Below are 16,945 nucleotides of genomic sequence, written 5' to 3'. Positions count from 1 at the left end.
TAGGAAGGCACTGAATTTTTTATTTGTTCTCCTTCGAGGTACTTGAAGTTTTTTACACCATGTGCTTCTGTGAATTTAGAATTTAAAATGTTTAATAATCACAGTAAAACCAGTGAAGCTGACATGCACTTAAATATGAGTTCAGTGCAGACTACCTAGGACGAGTAATTCTCTAAACTGAACTGCTTCTGCCTTATTTTCAGATAAATGTCAAATTTTAGTCTATTAAGTTCTCATGTCTTGGTTCATGGAACTTTTATATTAATACCAGACACATAGACTTTGAAGAACTGCTATATGAGCCACACAAATGTACATGTGAGATTAAAGGAAAAGAACATTAGCTATGTGTCCTGAACTTCTGGCGTAAGTATATTGGAAGGTCATTGGCATAGGGATGACCGTTGCTTTTTATTGGTTCTTCAGCTTAAGTGAGAACAGCACTGGCCTTCTCTATCTCACTCTAAAGTAAAGGGAGATGGAGGCCTTATCTCCCAGATGCCGCCAGCCTTGGGCCCTCCCTAGTCATCCTTATTCTAATTCCTTATTTTTCCCCCAAAGTCTTGGGACACTTTTTGTAAGATGAAAATGCCCATGGTTTGCTCTTCTCAATTATAACTAAGGGGGAAGAGTCAGGCAATGCCTTGTATCTTAAAACCTAGGAAATTTACTTTGATATTAGGTGTTTAACTTACTTAAATCCTCTGGCAGTTGCAGAAGTGGATTATCTGATGGAAGCTCCTGAAAACTTATAATTATTCCAGACTTTAATTCCAAGAAATAAGACCTCCAGATAATTACCTCAAATTGCATGTAAAATTATAAAAATGAGTAGTTTTTTATTTTAGGCAGTTAAAAAAATCAGTGTTCTTAAATATAGCATTAGTTTCATTTACAAATACTATTTCCAAAATAGTTCTCTTACCAAGGCCTGAGAATATAATACAACCAAATAAAATTTTCTTTGGATACCTTGACTAGAGGAGATAGGCTCAGGTTTTCACATGGAAAAGCATGGTGATATGGAAATATATTTTATTATTAAGCTTCTTCAAGGACATTTACAAAAAGTGGGATGTAACAAAAAATAGAGAAATGTACTGACTGTCATTATAGACTACTTTGTACATCATCAAATGTTTCTCATGATTATTTCTTATATAAACACGCTTCAACACCAAAAAAAGGTTATACAGGTTATACAGTATCTGGAGTAATTAGTTGACTCCACATTATCTAACAGTGCCTTTACCAATTCAGGAAACTTCTTAGGCATTTAACAACAAAAACAGAAAGAGTGCAATTCATGGCTTGTAAAGTTTGATTATAACTCGTGTAAGTATGCCAACCAACACCATTCCAGTTAAGTTTTACCTTATGCAGTAAAACCACAACAGAGTGCCTAGTGACTCGGAATTACTCCATTTTAGCACGTTGATACAAACAGACTTAGCAGAAATTTGGGGACACCACCTTCTACCCTAAGGAAAACACATTTCTAAAAGGTTTTGCAGAAGTAACTATAGACTTTTAAAATTCATATGTGAGAATGAAATACTGAGAGACATGAATGTCCCCTGGAGACAGAGGACTCCAGAGCCACACTGTTTGGGTTCAAATACTGTGTGACCTTCAGCAGCTAGTTCACCGATCTGTGAGACGGGGTTCATTATGCCACAGAGCCCGTGGCAGCTGTGAGGATAAGGTAACAACTCCGGCGCTCAGAACACAAGAACGCTGCGTGCTCCCTGCTGCTCTCTGCAGTATGTTTTCCGTCCTGGGCAAGGGAGCAGCTTCAGACATCTCAAATTGTTCTGAGTCTTTGTTCATACACGACCAATCTTTTTCTTTGCTGCCTCTAATTCAGCAGGCAGTAATAGTTAAATGTATAGTTTTTAGTTTATTGATTATGTTCATATGTATCTAATCTTCAAAACAGTAAGAAAGGTGGAGGCAAGTATTACAATCTTCATTTTACAGATTGAAGAACTCGAGGCTCAAATTGTCACCTGGCCAGGCCTCTGAAGCTAGCAAAAGGAGCCAAGACTTATAAGACTTAAACCCAGATCTTCTGATTCTAAATCTTTTGCTCTTTTTGAGGGCAAAAAGTTAAAAAGCTGTTAGATTTTGTAAGTCCCAGATATTAAACTTCTTTGGGGGGAGGAAACTATTAGTAAGTTTTTAAAAAGTATGAAAATGTCTAATCTTCTAAGTTACATATTATATCTGAGCAGAAAAAAGTTTCTTTAGCTGGCTACTGGAGCTGAAATGTTAACGAGTATTGAGTCTTTCATTTGCTCTCCTGAGAAATAGCCCTACCCTTGTGTTTCATGCTCAACTCAAAAGTGCTTAAAATAACCGACTTTAAAGACATTCTATGGCGGGATGCGGGGAGGGGTTCATGGTAGAGGGGAGTAAAGGGGAGAAAAAAATTGGACAACTGTAATAGCATAATCAATAAAATATACTTATAAAAAACATTTCAGCTATATAAAAGCCTTTCATTAAGCTGAGAAAAAAAAAAGGACACTCTTTGCTATTCTTTCCTATAGTTTTAACTGACCCTGCACTGGCCTTATTAATGTCCTCCCTCAAATGAGTCAACCCTGTGTAAATATAAATTGGGTAAGTCTAGTTTAGGTCTATACCCGTTGAATGCTAAAACCTAGCTGTAGCCACAAAACAGTGTCAGTGGGAACCTAAGTTGAGCTATGAGTGGATATACAGGGTCTGGCAGAAGTAATACCATTTAGGGTGGTTGGCAAGGCACATGAACATCTTGCACGAGATGGACAGCAATTTGAATATTTCACCTAAAATGTCATATGGTGTGCTTGAGTGTGATATGTCACACAATTACATGCTTATGATTTTGTAAGAGATTTTTATGTAATGAAACAGGGGCGTTATCTGTGCCAGACTGTACTGTACATAGTAATTCAAGACCAGCAGTTCCTACTCCTGGTCTGTAATGTCAGATGTCCCAAATTATCCTGGAGGCTACTTTGTGACATACAGAAGGTGACAACCTAATTTTTATGTTGTAGAGGGGATACTCAGAGTTTCAGCTCTAAAAAGGTTAGGAATCACTGTTGGGAGTCTTGATTGACCTAAAAAAAAAAAGGAAAAAAAAGGTAAAAAAATCCAGCACTACTTTGTAGGTGTCTGGTAAAAACCCCTCAACCCCTGTATGGTTAGTTAAACAAATGTTTCAAATCCTTATAGGAAATTGCATGCTGGCAGCCTCTGGTATCACTTAAATGCAAACCTGTTTTTAGTCATCAACCGTGTAACTTTCATATGATTTGGTCGAGCTATGGAATAACTGGATTCTAACTTACCCTTTTGTACTTTTTGGAAAACAGTATAAGAATAGGAAAGGGAAGATAAAAGTGCCACTATTGTACTCAAGTGAAGGATTAGGAAAAATACAAAACCCAGTTATTTCTTATGCTATAAAATTTATGAAAAGCTTCATCTTGGTTCCATTATGTGATTTTATTACTTTCCACTCTTGTACCTACTTAGGAACTACAGTATTGGTGTCACTGATTCCTTATATTTCCTCATGTCTTTGCATCCTTGCAAACTACGACCACCAACAACAGTTGTGCAATAAAGTATCAGCCCATAAAATGAAATGCTTCCTTACTGAAGTTCTTAGGTCACTGATAATTATGGATCTTCTTCCATATCATCTGGATTGGGAGCCATGATGAAGTGCTTTGGGTATTCAAGGTTGTGTGTGTACGCATGTATTTCCCAGCGGGCATCATCACTTTCATGTGTAATGTAACGTTCTCCGATGCGAGTTTCAAATTCTCGAAGGTCAAGCCAAGTCTGGTAGTCCTGGAAAATGAATGAAGTGATTATGAACCATAAAAGAAACAGTCCTGTCAACCCTTATTTTTTGCTTAGCACTCTAGTCATATAATTGACAAACCCCTACTAACAAGTACTTGCTATAAATTTCATTTGTAATATTTTAAATTAGCAATGTTAAAGATAAATATGTTTTCAAATTGCATCTCTGTGAAGAAAATTACCTAGTTTCTAAAATTTAAAAAATATTGTCTCAGGGCTTCTGGGGTGGCTAATAACAATCACTTAAACATTTTGTTCTATATTTAGAGAGGCCTACAACTTATTCCTTATAATAAAGGAAAGTGCTTAGTTAGAATGTTTTATCAGAGTAATTTAACAATCCCTGAGAATAACTATGATTGCATTTTTTGAAGTTAATTCTACCCCTCACTCCCCTCACTCTCTTTACACTGCAGTGAGGGGGTAACTTTTTACCAGTCTACACAATAGCTTTTGGAGGAGTTAAGCCAAATGTTTGAAGTGGCATTTCTGCCCTTTCAATGCAAATGTAAACCTTTCAGTGAACATTTTAAAAGTAAAATATATTTGACAAAATAACATGTTATGTTCATTTTACAAAAAGGTGAGAGGAACACATAAAGCCCTATAAAAGGCGAATTCATTGCTTTTAGTTCCTGGGAGTGTAACTGGTCTGCAATTCAATGGTATTTTGCAAAACTTCCAGAGACTCAGGCACAGTACAAACTAATCACTAAAGATCACTTACATTACTCTTAAGAACTGTAGAATGGGTTGATCTTAGGGTGATTTTATTAGGTAAAAGAAATCACGGTGATCTGTTCAAATGAGGATTGCCAAAGAGACAGACAGATTTTTTTTTACCTGTAGCCAGGGATGACTAAGAGATTTGTCCACACTGTAACGTTTTCTCATCTTCACTTGAAGTAGGTTGTTTATCAAATCAATTGCTAAGGGAAACACAAATTTAGATACATGAATCTGGGCACACGAAGCACCTCATCAAACCTGCAACTCTGCCTTGAAGGCACTTCAATCCATAGAAATAAAGGGTTACGGATTTTTTCTCAAGGACTTGGCCTTTAAGCTACATACTGGTGATCCATAAATGTTTATTGAACTTAGAGTGTATTTGTTTTATTAAGGAAGCAACACAAAATACAGATTAAAAGTATAGACTCTGACAGGAAAAAGTAACATTATTAAAATGTCCATACTACCCAAAGTAATCTATAGATTCAGCACAATTCCTATCAAAATACCCATGGTGTATTTCACAGAACTAGGACATAATTCCAAAAATTTATATAGAAACACAGAAGACTCCAAATAGTTCTCAGCAACCAGGAGAAAGAACAAAGTTGGAGGTACCACACTGACAGCAAACTGTACTACAAGGTCCTAGTAATCAAAACAGCATGGCCCTGGCATAAAAACAGACATAAATCAAAGGAACACAATAGGGAGCCCAAAAATAAACCCATGCCTTTATGTGTAAATAATATTTGACAAAGGATGAGAGAACATACAATGGAGTAAAGAGTCTATTCAGTAAATGGTGTTGAGAAAAGTGGACAGATACGTGTGACAAAGTGAAACCGGACTACCTTCTTATACCATGAGTAAAGATAAACCAAAAATGGATTGAATGTGGAAATGTAAGTGCTGAAACCATAAAAACTTTAGAAGAAAACACAGCAGTAAAATCTCAAGACAATGCTCATAGCAACATATTTTGTGATATATCTCCCTGGGCAAGGGAAACAAAAGAATAAATAAATGAGACTACTTCAAACAAAAGATTTTGTACAGCATAGGAAACCATCAACAAAATGAAAAGACAACCCACAGTGGGAGAACACATTCACTAATAACATGAGGTCTGTCTGGAAAAAGCCCTACCACTGTTAATAAAACGAGAACAGTTTGCTGGACATGGATGTAACCTGGCAGCCAAGGAGACTGGACTGCAATGCGCATGAGTGAACAATGATGACTTCACACTCCTAGTCAGTGAGGGTAGGGGATGCCACTGAGTGAGCACATGTACTGTGTGGCCATCACATTCAAAATGACTGAGTGAATAGAGCAAGGAGTCTGCACCAAATTTTGTGTGAAGCTTGAACGTTACTCCACAGAAACTATCTGGATGGTTCAGAAAGTTTGCAGCTATGGGCAACTGGTGATTGGCAGCTTCATCACAACAACGTGCCCACTCATGCATCTCGTCTTGTGCAGAGGTTTTTGGTGAAACATCAAATCACCCATGTGACTCAGCCCCCCTACAGCCCAGATTTGGCACCCTGTGACTTCTGGCTTTTCCCAAAACTAAAATCACCTTCGAACGGGAAGAGATTTCAGACCATTGCTGACATTCAGGAAAATACAATGGGGCAGCTGATGGCGATTGGGAGAACTGTGTGAGGTCCCAAGGTGCCCACTTTGAAGGGTACTGAGGCATCATTGTCCTGTGTACAATGTTTCTTGTATCTTCTTCAAGAAATGTGTCTCTTTTTCATAACAATGGCTAGATACCTTCTGGACAGACCATGTACATCTGATGGGGTTAGTATCCAAAATTTACAAAAAGTCAAAAACTCCACCAAAAACCCCAAACAATCCAATTAAAAAATGGTCAAAAGACCCGATTAGAGGTATGTCCACATTACCAAAGAGGACATACAGATGGCCAATATACATGAAAAGATGATTAATGTCACTAATCATCAGAAATGCACATTAACATTTTATTTATCCCTCACACCCATCAAAATGGCTATCACCAATAAATACACAAATAACAAGTGTTGGCAAGGATGTGGAGAAAAGGGAACCCTTGTTCACTGTTGGTGAGAATGCAGACTGGTGCAGCTACTGTAGAAAATAGTAACCACTGTGGAAAACAGTATGGAGTAAATTAAATACGAAACTGTCTTATGACCCAGCAATTCTACTCCTGGGGAATATATCTGAAGAAACCTGAAACACTGATTTGCAAGAATATATGCACCCCTATATTCACTGCAGTGTTATATACATTAGTCAAGATTTGGAAACAGCCCACAGCCCAAGTGCCCATCAGTAGATGAGAGGATAAAAACAGCTGTGGTGAGAGGATAAAAACACAATGGAATACTACTTGGCAGTAAAAACAAAGAAGATCTTACCTTTTGCCACAGCATGGATGGACCTAGGTATTATGCTAAGTGAAACAAGCCAGCCAGAGAAAAATAATACCGTATGGTTTCACCTATATGTGTACTCTAAAGTAAAATAGAAACAGACTAGATAAAGAGAATAGAATGACCGATGTTGGGGGTGGGGAGCAGTGCTGGGTGAAACGGGAAGGGATTAAGTTCAAAACAAGCCCTCACAGCAAACAGACAATTTAGTGACTGCCAGAGGGAAAAGGCGGTGGAGGTGGTGGAAGGAGGTAGAAGAGAGTAAAAGTGGGATAAACGGTGACAAAAGGAGACTAGACTTTTTAGATGGTGAACACACAATACAATAGACATGATGTAATATAGAACTGTACACTGGAAACCTACATAATTTTACTAACCAATGTGGCCCCAATGAAATTTTTAAAAAGCTCAAGAGGAAAAAAAGTGCAGACTGGAGCCAGCCTGGCTGGTTCGAAGTCATTCTTCCTCCTATTCTGTGATAGAGGATCAGTTACTATTCTGCCTTAGCTTCCTCATCTGTAAAATAAGATTGTTGAGAAAATGGCATTAGCCTAATACATGTAAAGGGCTTTTAATGGTACTTAGCACATGGTGCAGAGTAGTAACTTAATTTGAAGAACAACAAAACAGACTCTGATTACAAGCTGGGTTTGGTTTCGGGGTGGTTTTTTTGTCTCCCCCCGCCCCCAATAACTTGTTATTGCTTTCTAGTCCCTGGCTTGGTCTAGAAAAGTTGCCAAAGCCATTACCTTGCCTCCAAAGATGGAGTTAGACTGAGGAGATAACTTACTGTATTTTGCCATGTATAATGCACAGTTTTTTGCCCAATTTTTTCAGGGAAAAATAAGAATGTGTATTATACCTGGGTATAATGACTGCATACCATGGGGATAATCATCCCATGTATAATATGCACAAAAACGTGGCTGTGCATTATGCGTGGGAGCACATTATACACAGTGAAATACGGTAGTATCAAAAGTTCGTACTCAACAGCGTTGTTTGTTTTGTTTTGTTTTGTCTTGTTAGGGTTATGGTTAAACTTACCTTCAAGGTTAAGGTGCGAGTATCAATCAGGATTAGGATACGGATTATGATTAGGTTAAGGGGCAGGGTTAGAGTAGAGTGTACAGTTTAGGCTAGGGCAGGGGTTAAGGTTAGGTTTAGGGTTATGGAGAGATTTAGGATGTAGGGTTAGGTTTGAGCTTATTATTAGAGTTACCATTAGGGTTAGAGTACCTTTGAGCTCAAAATAGCATTAGCATTTGTGTAAGAGTTAGATCTTGATTTAGGATTAAAGTTATAGTTAAAGTCTGAGTTAAGGTTAGGGTTAGAATTAGCTTTTAAGTCAGTGTGGTTTTCAATTACAGTTAGACTTAGTCTTCAGGGAAGGGGCTAGGACTGGGGTAGGTTTGCAGCAGGATTAGGTTTAGTATTTAGGTAAGGCTAGGGTTGAGTTTATCATGGGGTCGGGATAAGAATTATCTATGAGACGATGGTTTGGGTTTATATTACATTTTAGGTTAGGGACAGGGAAAGGGCTAGGTGACCTTCAGGAATTAGTTTTAAATTGGAGTAATTTTAGAGTTAGTTTTAGGGTTGAATGATCAGTATTAATATTAGGATTTGATTTTAAATTAGGTTTAGGGTTAGGATTATGGTTAGGGTAGGAGATAGGGATAGGTTCAGGGTTAAGGTTAGGGTTATTAGGTTTTGAGTTACATACTCAACAGGTCTTAACAAGTAACTTCATGGTGTTCTGTATTTGGTGAGATCTTGACATGTATATTTTACCCAATTATTTGGATAAATGGACCAACTGCAAAACCAAAGCAAACATATTAACTACACTCTGCCTCTAGCTTTACATAATAATACAACTGAAATACTGAGAAGGCCTGGACCCAGGGAAGATCTAAGTGGCACACACTATACTAGCTCCATTTCTCTTCTACATACCACTAAACTAGCAAAGACTTTCCATAAGAATTCTAATTATGGATTTCTCTTCAGTCTAAACACTTCAAAACTCTATTCAATGTTCCACTTTAAACAGTGGTCTACCATGTGCATCGGAATCACCTGAGGTATTTATTTAAAATGCATTTATTTAAAACATCATTGCAACTGGTGAATATGAATCTCTGGGATAGAGCCAAAGGACGTTACCACCTCACCAAGCCTTTCCGACGCGCGGGGTCTACAGACCACACTGCTGCAGGAGCTCCGAGATGGCTCTGGCAACACCCCTAACGCCTCACATGCACTTTTTCAGTCGGCTCTGCTCACCACCAAGTGAGCCTGCTACGGTCTTTACATGCTGTTCCTCCAGCTTTTCCCATTTTAATGGACAATCTTTCTGCTCTGGTTGGATATTTTTGGAATAACAAAAAAGACCCCCTTGTTCCAAGGGCTGGCTACACCCAGGTGGGGCTATTCCCCAGCAGTGGTTCTGCTAAATTCTATGGGGCTGCTAGATATGTTTGAAATGCATCCTCTTCCTATCCGTATCAGCGAACTAAAGACAGCCAACCAAGTCACTGTCGCCGGGCACAGAACCAGAGGCAGAAAACTCGAAAGCCTTCACCAGGCAGGAAAAACACACGTATAAAGCTTTCCAGGAGGGGTCCCCAGGAGAGCTGCAAACAAACTGGTGAGTCTCTTAACTATGAAGCTCATTCCAGACAGAAAAAAATCTGAGCTCAAGATCTCCTTTCAAGAGCTTACAATCTAGTTCTAAAGATACAAAGAGTGACTATGAAAAGATACAATAAAATATTTAAGGAAAAAATATGCCCAACTAGTGGCCAAAGTAGATCTTATACAGGTTAAGAGGATGCGTTCAGGGAAGAGCCTCATAGATGATCCACAGTCGAGGGGTCCCGAAAGTGGCAGGATTATAACAATGGGGAGGAGGGGCTACAGGCAGGGGAAGGCCTCAGCAAAATGCAGAATATAATTCAGAAGAAAGGACACAGCCAGGGGAGTAGTGAGAGATGGGCTAGAAGGCAGCCTGGGCCAGATCACAGACACAGCTGCAGCGTGGTTAGAGGGAGGCCAGCAACATGACAGTTTCTGAAGATGCATTCACCACTGGTCACAGGGAAAGAGAGTTTAGAGATTTCAGTGTTTTCAAAATGAGCCAGTTGCGACCTGGATTAGTGCTACGCCTGGGAACCTAGAAAAGTGCTCAAAAATTGGTAACTAAATTGAATTTGGAAGATGAATGAGAGATATAAAAAAGACAAGTCAAAAAAGGCTGATAGAGGATCATAAAGATTTTTTAGACTAAAAGGCACAGAGCTACATTTTTTCTTTTTTACCTTCACCAGAAATTTCTTTCCATGGATTTGGTGGGTACATAAATGCAGCATTTTGAATTTGGTCATTTATATCTTCATCTTCATTAAAGGGAAACGTGCCACTGAGGCTCACATAGACAATGACGCCCACTGACCACATATCTAGAGAACGGTTGTAACCTTTGCTTCTGAGAACTTCAGGGGCTAAATATGCTGGCGTTCCCACCACAGACCTCCTGAATGACTTTTCACCAATGATGCGTGCAAAACCAAAGTCACACAGCTTCACCTGCAATTCAGAGCGTGGTGTTAGTTTTATAGGATTAAATATGCACATCTATTTATCTACCTACATACACTAGTCCCTAAATATGATAGTGTATTGTTTCAACACATTTACCAACTGTACTGATTCTGAATGTGAAATAACTGTAGATAGGGAAATTGTAAAATACATTTATAAGCTGTGATTCATTACTAACAGTGCATCTTTCAAAAAACCACTTTTGGATTCTAGCTTCCAGAATGCCAAATACCAGATTAGTATTGTAAGTGTTCTAAGTTTTTTCATGAAATGAAGAATGCTGATCTTTTATCATTTGGAGTTTAAGATTACTTTTCCATCATTTGTGAGCAAGAATTATGTTTCATTTTTGAATTCTCAGTGGACTCACAGTGCCTGAGCACATAAAAGTACTTAATAAATGTTTATTGAATGAAAAATAAGTTATGATATTTAAAAACTTACCCTTTATTTTGCTTAATCTTAGAATCTCTCTTCCCAGGGATACTATAAATTGGCAAGTAAATGAAATTGAAATATACTTAAGAGATTGCTTGAAAAAATAAGTTTTCTATGCCTGTTGAACAAATTATTGGTAATCAGATGTTTTGATTTTTAAGTTTATATCTGAAGGCAGTCATGTCATTAACATGCCATTTGGGAACAGAGTTCTGGAAGTGGGATAAGCCTGGCAAAGCTCAGAACAAAGCTCAGAACACTTATCTTGCTGCCTTCTAGTAAGAGGTTCAGATTTTGGTGATGAATGATGCATTCAAGCTGAATAAGCGAATTCCAAGCCTTTCCAGAGGAAATGCCCTGATTCACAAAATGTCCTCAGAAAAGCATTAATATAAGATGACAGAAGGGATCTGGCCTGTTTGAGCCAGTGGTACAAAGAGTGACGGGACAGCAAAGATGAAGGTGTATTCAAGTGATACTATTTTGGGGATATGGACCTTCATACATGTTTTTAGGGTATTTGTCCTGTGTCATTGAATTTGGCCATTCCTCTATTTGAGCCTTCAAAGAACAAGACTACTGACCATGAAGAAATATGAACTATCCCTTTTATTTATTTTGTTGTTAAAAGCCACAGTTTGGCTAATATAGTGATAAAGTAAAGATGACCTGGCAGTTTGGCAACTGAACAAAGAAGTGTGGCCATGGCTAGCACTTGAGCAAAAAAGACTATCAAGTGAAAGATGCTGTTTTCCCTCCATTCTTGGTGGAACGACGGGGACTGCTAAAGTGGCAGCCACGAAGCTGGAGTTTGAGCCTTGGCTCTAGGGGTGTGCACCCTCTGCCCACACTATTTTGAAGATCGAACAAGATGAAATATGGAAGCATTTCATTTAAAACACTGCACCAACCATTAGGGAATGGTGCAGTCCTTTTTGACCTCATAGTGATAAGGAATCACTTCTAATCACATAAGCATTATAAAAGAAAGAATATGATTTCTTCTTTAAAAAAGTGGAATAATTTTTTTAAATACCTTTTCTTTGAAAGACAATTTGAGTTGAATTTACACTGTGACCTAGCTATCTGCTGTTTTATTCTAGCCACGTGTCTAGTTGGATATGTTTTAAATGTACATTAACAGTTTGGCAACAGATATTCTAGCTATTTGGAGGACTGATCAATGACATAATCATAAAAAACATACATACTACACACAATATATATCCTCAGGAAAACTTCAAACTTTGGGTTACGATCCATTTTTAGGCTATGAAATAAATTTGGGTCAAGACCAACATTTTTCAGTGAAATGAAATTTAGCTGAGTAAAATCGACGCATCATGCATAAGGCGTACACACAGTACCGCCATATGCATGTGAGTGCTGGAGATGATGAGAAATGTCATTCTTATGTTAGTTTGGGTGGAACTGTTTGAAATATAACATTCTAAAGAGCAAGAGGAATTGGCTTACTGCCCACTAGATATCAAACTCTATTCTCTCCAAAATCAAAGTTACCCTCCAGTTTGCTTATTTCACGGGGAGCTTGTCCAGAGCAAGGAACACCTACCCACCAAGGTCCATCCTCCCCATTTCCTTCCCCACCCAAGGACAGAGAGAGAGGTGAACTGTGAGCAGTATGTGCAGGCGGTATTCCTTGGGATCTGGTTAAGTCTAAAAAGCCTTAATGAAAATAAACAATATAATTAGTAAAATCTAAACTCAAACTATTCAGGTTCTAATCTTCACGGGCAGTTAACGGGCTGAAAACCATTTCTGGAAAATGGTTATGTATCTGAACCTGTAGAACTGCCTTTTGTTATACAGGTTTTTCATAATGCACTCAGCTACTTAAAATGATACTGAAGGTTTTCAAAGAATATCTCACCTGAGGAAATGGCTCTGCTGATGCGAGTAGCACATTTTCTGGCTTTAAATCACAGTGCACAATATTCTTAAAGTGTAGATTCCTCAAAGCAACAAGTATCTGTTACAGAAGAAATCAGATTTTTTTCAATGCCTGGAAAAGTCATACCTAAACACTAATCTGACCCATTAAGTGGTCCAGTAATTTGGAAAGTCCACTATAGGTCATCCACCAAAAGTATTATTCTATTCTTCAAGATGGACAATTACCACATTATGAAAATGTAAAATATATATAACACTATTTAATTCTCAAGTTGTTTTTAATCACAATATATTTAATAAAAAAATAAAAAATAAAAGTACATCATAGGGAAGACAGTCAATAATATTTTAACAACTATATATAGTATCACATGGGTACTAAACTTACCAGGGTGATCACTTTTTAAGTATATAAATGTCTAATCACTACACTGTACACATGAAACCAATATAATACTTTATGTGAACTGTAATTTAAAAATTATAAAGAAAAAACAATGTTATCATAAAAGACAACTTTTAAAATAGGATAAAGTGAAAATTAAAATAAAAAACTAAGCAGTTATCTTTTATTGTCAGAAAAATTCTTCTCTGGTTTTAAAAGAGTCAAAATACCTGTGTCACCATGAACTTAGTAATTCGTTCTGGAAGTCGGCTCTTCTCACTGGACAGAATCATTTCCAACATATCTCCATGCAGCTTTTCCATTACCACAAAAACTCGTTCTGGGGTTTCAAACATACATTCCAGGTTTACAATCCCAGGATGGTGCAAATTCTGAAAAGTTGCAGGATTAATTGTATGGAATACATGGCATAGAAAGAAAAACATCTTAGAGAAATAACAGAAGCAAAGAAAATAAAAAGCATTATAGATTATGATTCTCCCAAGTGATGGAGAGTTAAGCACTGAGGGGAAAGAATGCGTCCCCAATAGTATCCTGTAATTGCCCCTGTCCATTACCACTACTATTCCTTTTCACCTTTTTAATCTTCTGACACTAATTTCATGCTGTCCATGAATAGGCACCAAATGCCAGATCTGAATCGGTTACACAGAGCTCTTTGGGGTGGGTATTTGTGAAGGTTTTTGCTCAAGAGATGGTTTTCCTTTTAAGGTACTTATTTGCCTAAGTCTGGACTCCTTAATGTTGATTTGGTCTTCCCTGTTTTAGGCTCCACATCTCTGTATCTTCATCATCCTGTTTCTGGAGTACTACTGTGTTACCAGGGCTGGACGATACAGAGATGAATGTGACACTGTTTCTGCTAATAAAAAGTAACCTATCTTACTGGAGAAAAATAAATAACACGTCCTCTACAGCGAATCTGAGAAGTTAGCCATGCTCAAAAATGTTCAATGGCTCTTTATTTCTGGGCACAAATCTCAATTCCTCTGCTTCAATTTTAAAATCTTAGAATATCTGGCTTCACTATCCCAATTCCATCTTAAATATTCTATTTGCCCAAATGATTAAACTCTTTATGTCTTATCAATAGAAAAATATATTTTTCTTACATTTTCACCTTATTATTGGTATCTAATTATGCTAAGAAGGCAAACTTTTCTTTTGGTCCCTGTGAAGTTGAACTCCACCTCTAAAATGTTTTTAAAATCCACCATCATCTCTCAATTCCCCCTGCAAGCACCCTCATTTCAGCTCTCACATTACTTCTTTCCAGGAACACTGCAATTGTTTCCACTATGCTCTGTATGCGCAGCAAGACTGAATCCACGGTACCACATTATGTGTGTATGTATCTTACTCTGTAGCCTCATCAGCTCCCTCGGGGCAGAGACTGTGTCTTAGTCATTTTTAACTCAATGTCTAAATCATGGTTGTTTTTTTAAGAAATGTTTAAAAAAATGCAGAAGCACAAAATATTGTTTACTAATCGACTTAAAACAACTTTATGTTCCAATCTGCTAATCAGCTTAAAACATGTTGATATTCTAAGCAGCATTATAATGGAAGACATGCTATAATTACTTAATTCTATTCCCAGGTGGGCAATTTCAAGGAAAATAACCAGACCGATATACTAATAGTTTTTACATGTGCATTATTCAGTTACTGTGGCCCAGAATTGATAACACAGGTGAAAAGAGGTTCTGTGTGTGTGAGCAAAGTGACATCAAGAAATCACGCTTTAGGAATATACCCTTAATATTTATTTTTTGCATATGAGTTAGACAATGAGAAAGATTCCAAAATAAGGTATGAAAAAAGATCTAACAATGTATCCACTCCCTACTACAGAGTGAGAATGCTAATAATATTCTAGGCTGCCTTTCCTTGTAGGAGGCAGCCTTGAAGTGAGCCAGGGAGCCTGCAGACCAATCTTGGATCGTCACTGCTCTGAAAAAGAAGTGAGGCAAATGTTACTGCTAGTGACCAGTAAGATAATAAATATAAAGCTAATTATGTGTTTATAAATGTCTTACCTTCCTCAAGGAAGCACAAGTTCAGTGAGCTATGTCTTCTTGAACTTCACCCACAAGCAGACGGGGCATTAACTGCCGTATCACCCCGATTTCTCACATATCACACAAAAGCTACACAATGAGTTAATGGAAACTTGCATATTATGTATTAGATATTAAAAAGATAAACATTTAAGATAAATAAGATAAACATTTATCAGAAAAATTCAAAAGATAAAAGCTAAATTTTGGTCTTCTAGATGACCCCCAAAAGACGTAAAAATGTTAAATGAAAATAACTTATAGATGGAGAGCAGATGACGGCTACTGGGCAGGGGTGGGGACGTGAGGGGGTGGAGGGACTGAGCAAAAGGAAAAAGGACGCATGGACACGAACAGCAGAGGGACTGCTGGGGGAGGGGGACATAAGAGGACTAAATGGTAATGGAAAAAAATACAATAAAGATTAAATTTAAAAAATTAAAACAGCTTTGTATGTCAAAAAAACAAATTATTATTGCCACAGATAGGCTTTCTCTGTAATAATCTAATTTTTTAATAAACTGCAGTGGTGTTAATACTTTCCATTTAGCATATAAGGCACTAACCCCAAATGAAGGTGTACAGCAGTCTAACCAGAGGGTACGGGCCGACTGTTAAGTCAGTAATGAAACTAACCACTGACCTATCATGCCTACAAGGAACCTATTAGAATGTAACAGTGTGAGAACAGAAAGTTAATATTCATCATTTTCATTATTAAGTAAAACCCACATGTTGTAAAAAAAAGAATATAGAGTGATTTATTTTATGGGATTTAAATCATTGCCAATATATATTTTAAAATATACCTTAATAAATTAAGCTATTAAATCTTTAGACTTTTGACTTAATAACCAATACTACTTTTAAGAGGTAAACAATTTTTAAGCAGTCCTTATTTTCATAGTAATTGCTATAATAATCAAGCATCTCATCTGTGAGAACTGGGTGGGTACAAAAATGACCTAACCAAAAAATATGATAAATGTGTCAATTATTTTAAGCACCTGAATTAAGATAGATTTTATTTTTTAAAGATTTTACTTATTATAAATTCTCAATAAATTACTACCATAACACAAAATAATGGTAGTCCATGTAACTCCTACCTTACTATAATCTAATTTTTCCTTTTTAAAAAAAACTGAAGGAGGTAATTCAGATGTGCACCCTGTCAGAGCTAAAAGGTCATATAACATAAGAGCAGAGCAAAACAAAACAACAACAAAAAAACCTGAGCCTTACCAGTACCAAATAGTCTTTGATTTAAAATTCATAAATCAAAAATTAAAACCAATACAAGACAACTTTTTGTTTTGTTTTGTTTTACCTGTAAAATAGCCACTTCATTACGGAGTTGACTTTCCTGTTTTGTAGGAAATCTCATCTTATCAATTACTTTAATAGCCACATCCCTTCCAGTCTTTCTATGTTTTCCTAGTTTAAAAAAAGCATAGACAAAAAAGAAAAAGCAAATTGACAGCTCATACACA

At 37.2% G+C, this 16,945-nt stretch overlaps 1 protein-coding gene across 4 annotated transcripts in view; it reads right to left on the bottom strand.

The window, feature by feature from the left end:
• The window catches only part of PRKD3 (protein kinase D3), a 58,336-nt gene that overhangs the window by 724 nt on the left and 40,667 nt on the right, over positions 1 to 16,945 (bottom strand). For 2 of the 4 annotated variants that reach the window (XM_037066547.1, XM_037066550.1), the window contains 6 exons: positions 16,783 to 16,889; positions 13,602 to 13,763; positions 12,964 to 13,062; positions 10,352 to 10,619; positions 4,708 to 4,793; positions 3,300 to 3,849 (listed from right to left, as the gene is read on the bottom strand). In XM_037066547.1, the coding sequence (XP_036922442.1) occupies positions 3,676 to 3,849; positions 4,708 to 4,793; positions 10,352 to 10,619; positions 12,964 to 13,062; positions 13,602 to 13,763; positions 16,783 to 16,889 (896 nt within the window). In that variant the 3' untranslated portion in view covers positions 3,300 to 3,675. Of the gene's footprint in view, positions 1 to 1,018; positions 3,111 to 3,299; positions 3,850 to 4,707; positions 4,794 to 10,351; positions 10,620 to 12,963; positions 13,063 to 13,601; positions 13,764 to 16,782; positions 16,890 to 16,945 lie in introns of those variants that run through there. The other 2 variants (XM_037066548.1, XM_037066549.1) reach the window with 2 other exon arrangements.

Source organism: Sturnira hondurensis, unplaced genomic scaffold (assembly GCF_014824575.4).
Source record: "Sturnira hondurensis isolate 20B ecotype Veracruz unplaced genomic scaffold, ASM1482457v3 Scaffold0016663, whole genome shotgun sequence".
Classification (NCBI taxonomy): Eukaryota; Metazoa; Chordata; class Mammalia; order Chiroptera; family Phyllostomidae; genus Sturnira; species Sturnira hondurensis.
This window is presented reverse-complemented; position numbering and strand designations above follow the sequence as displayed.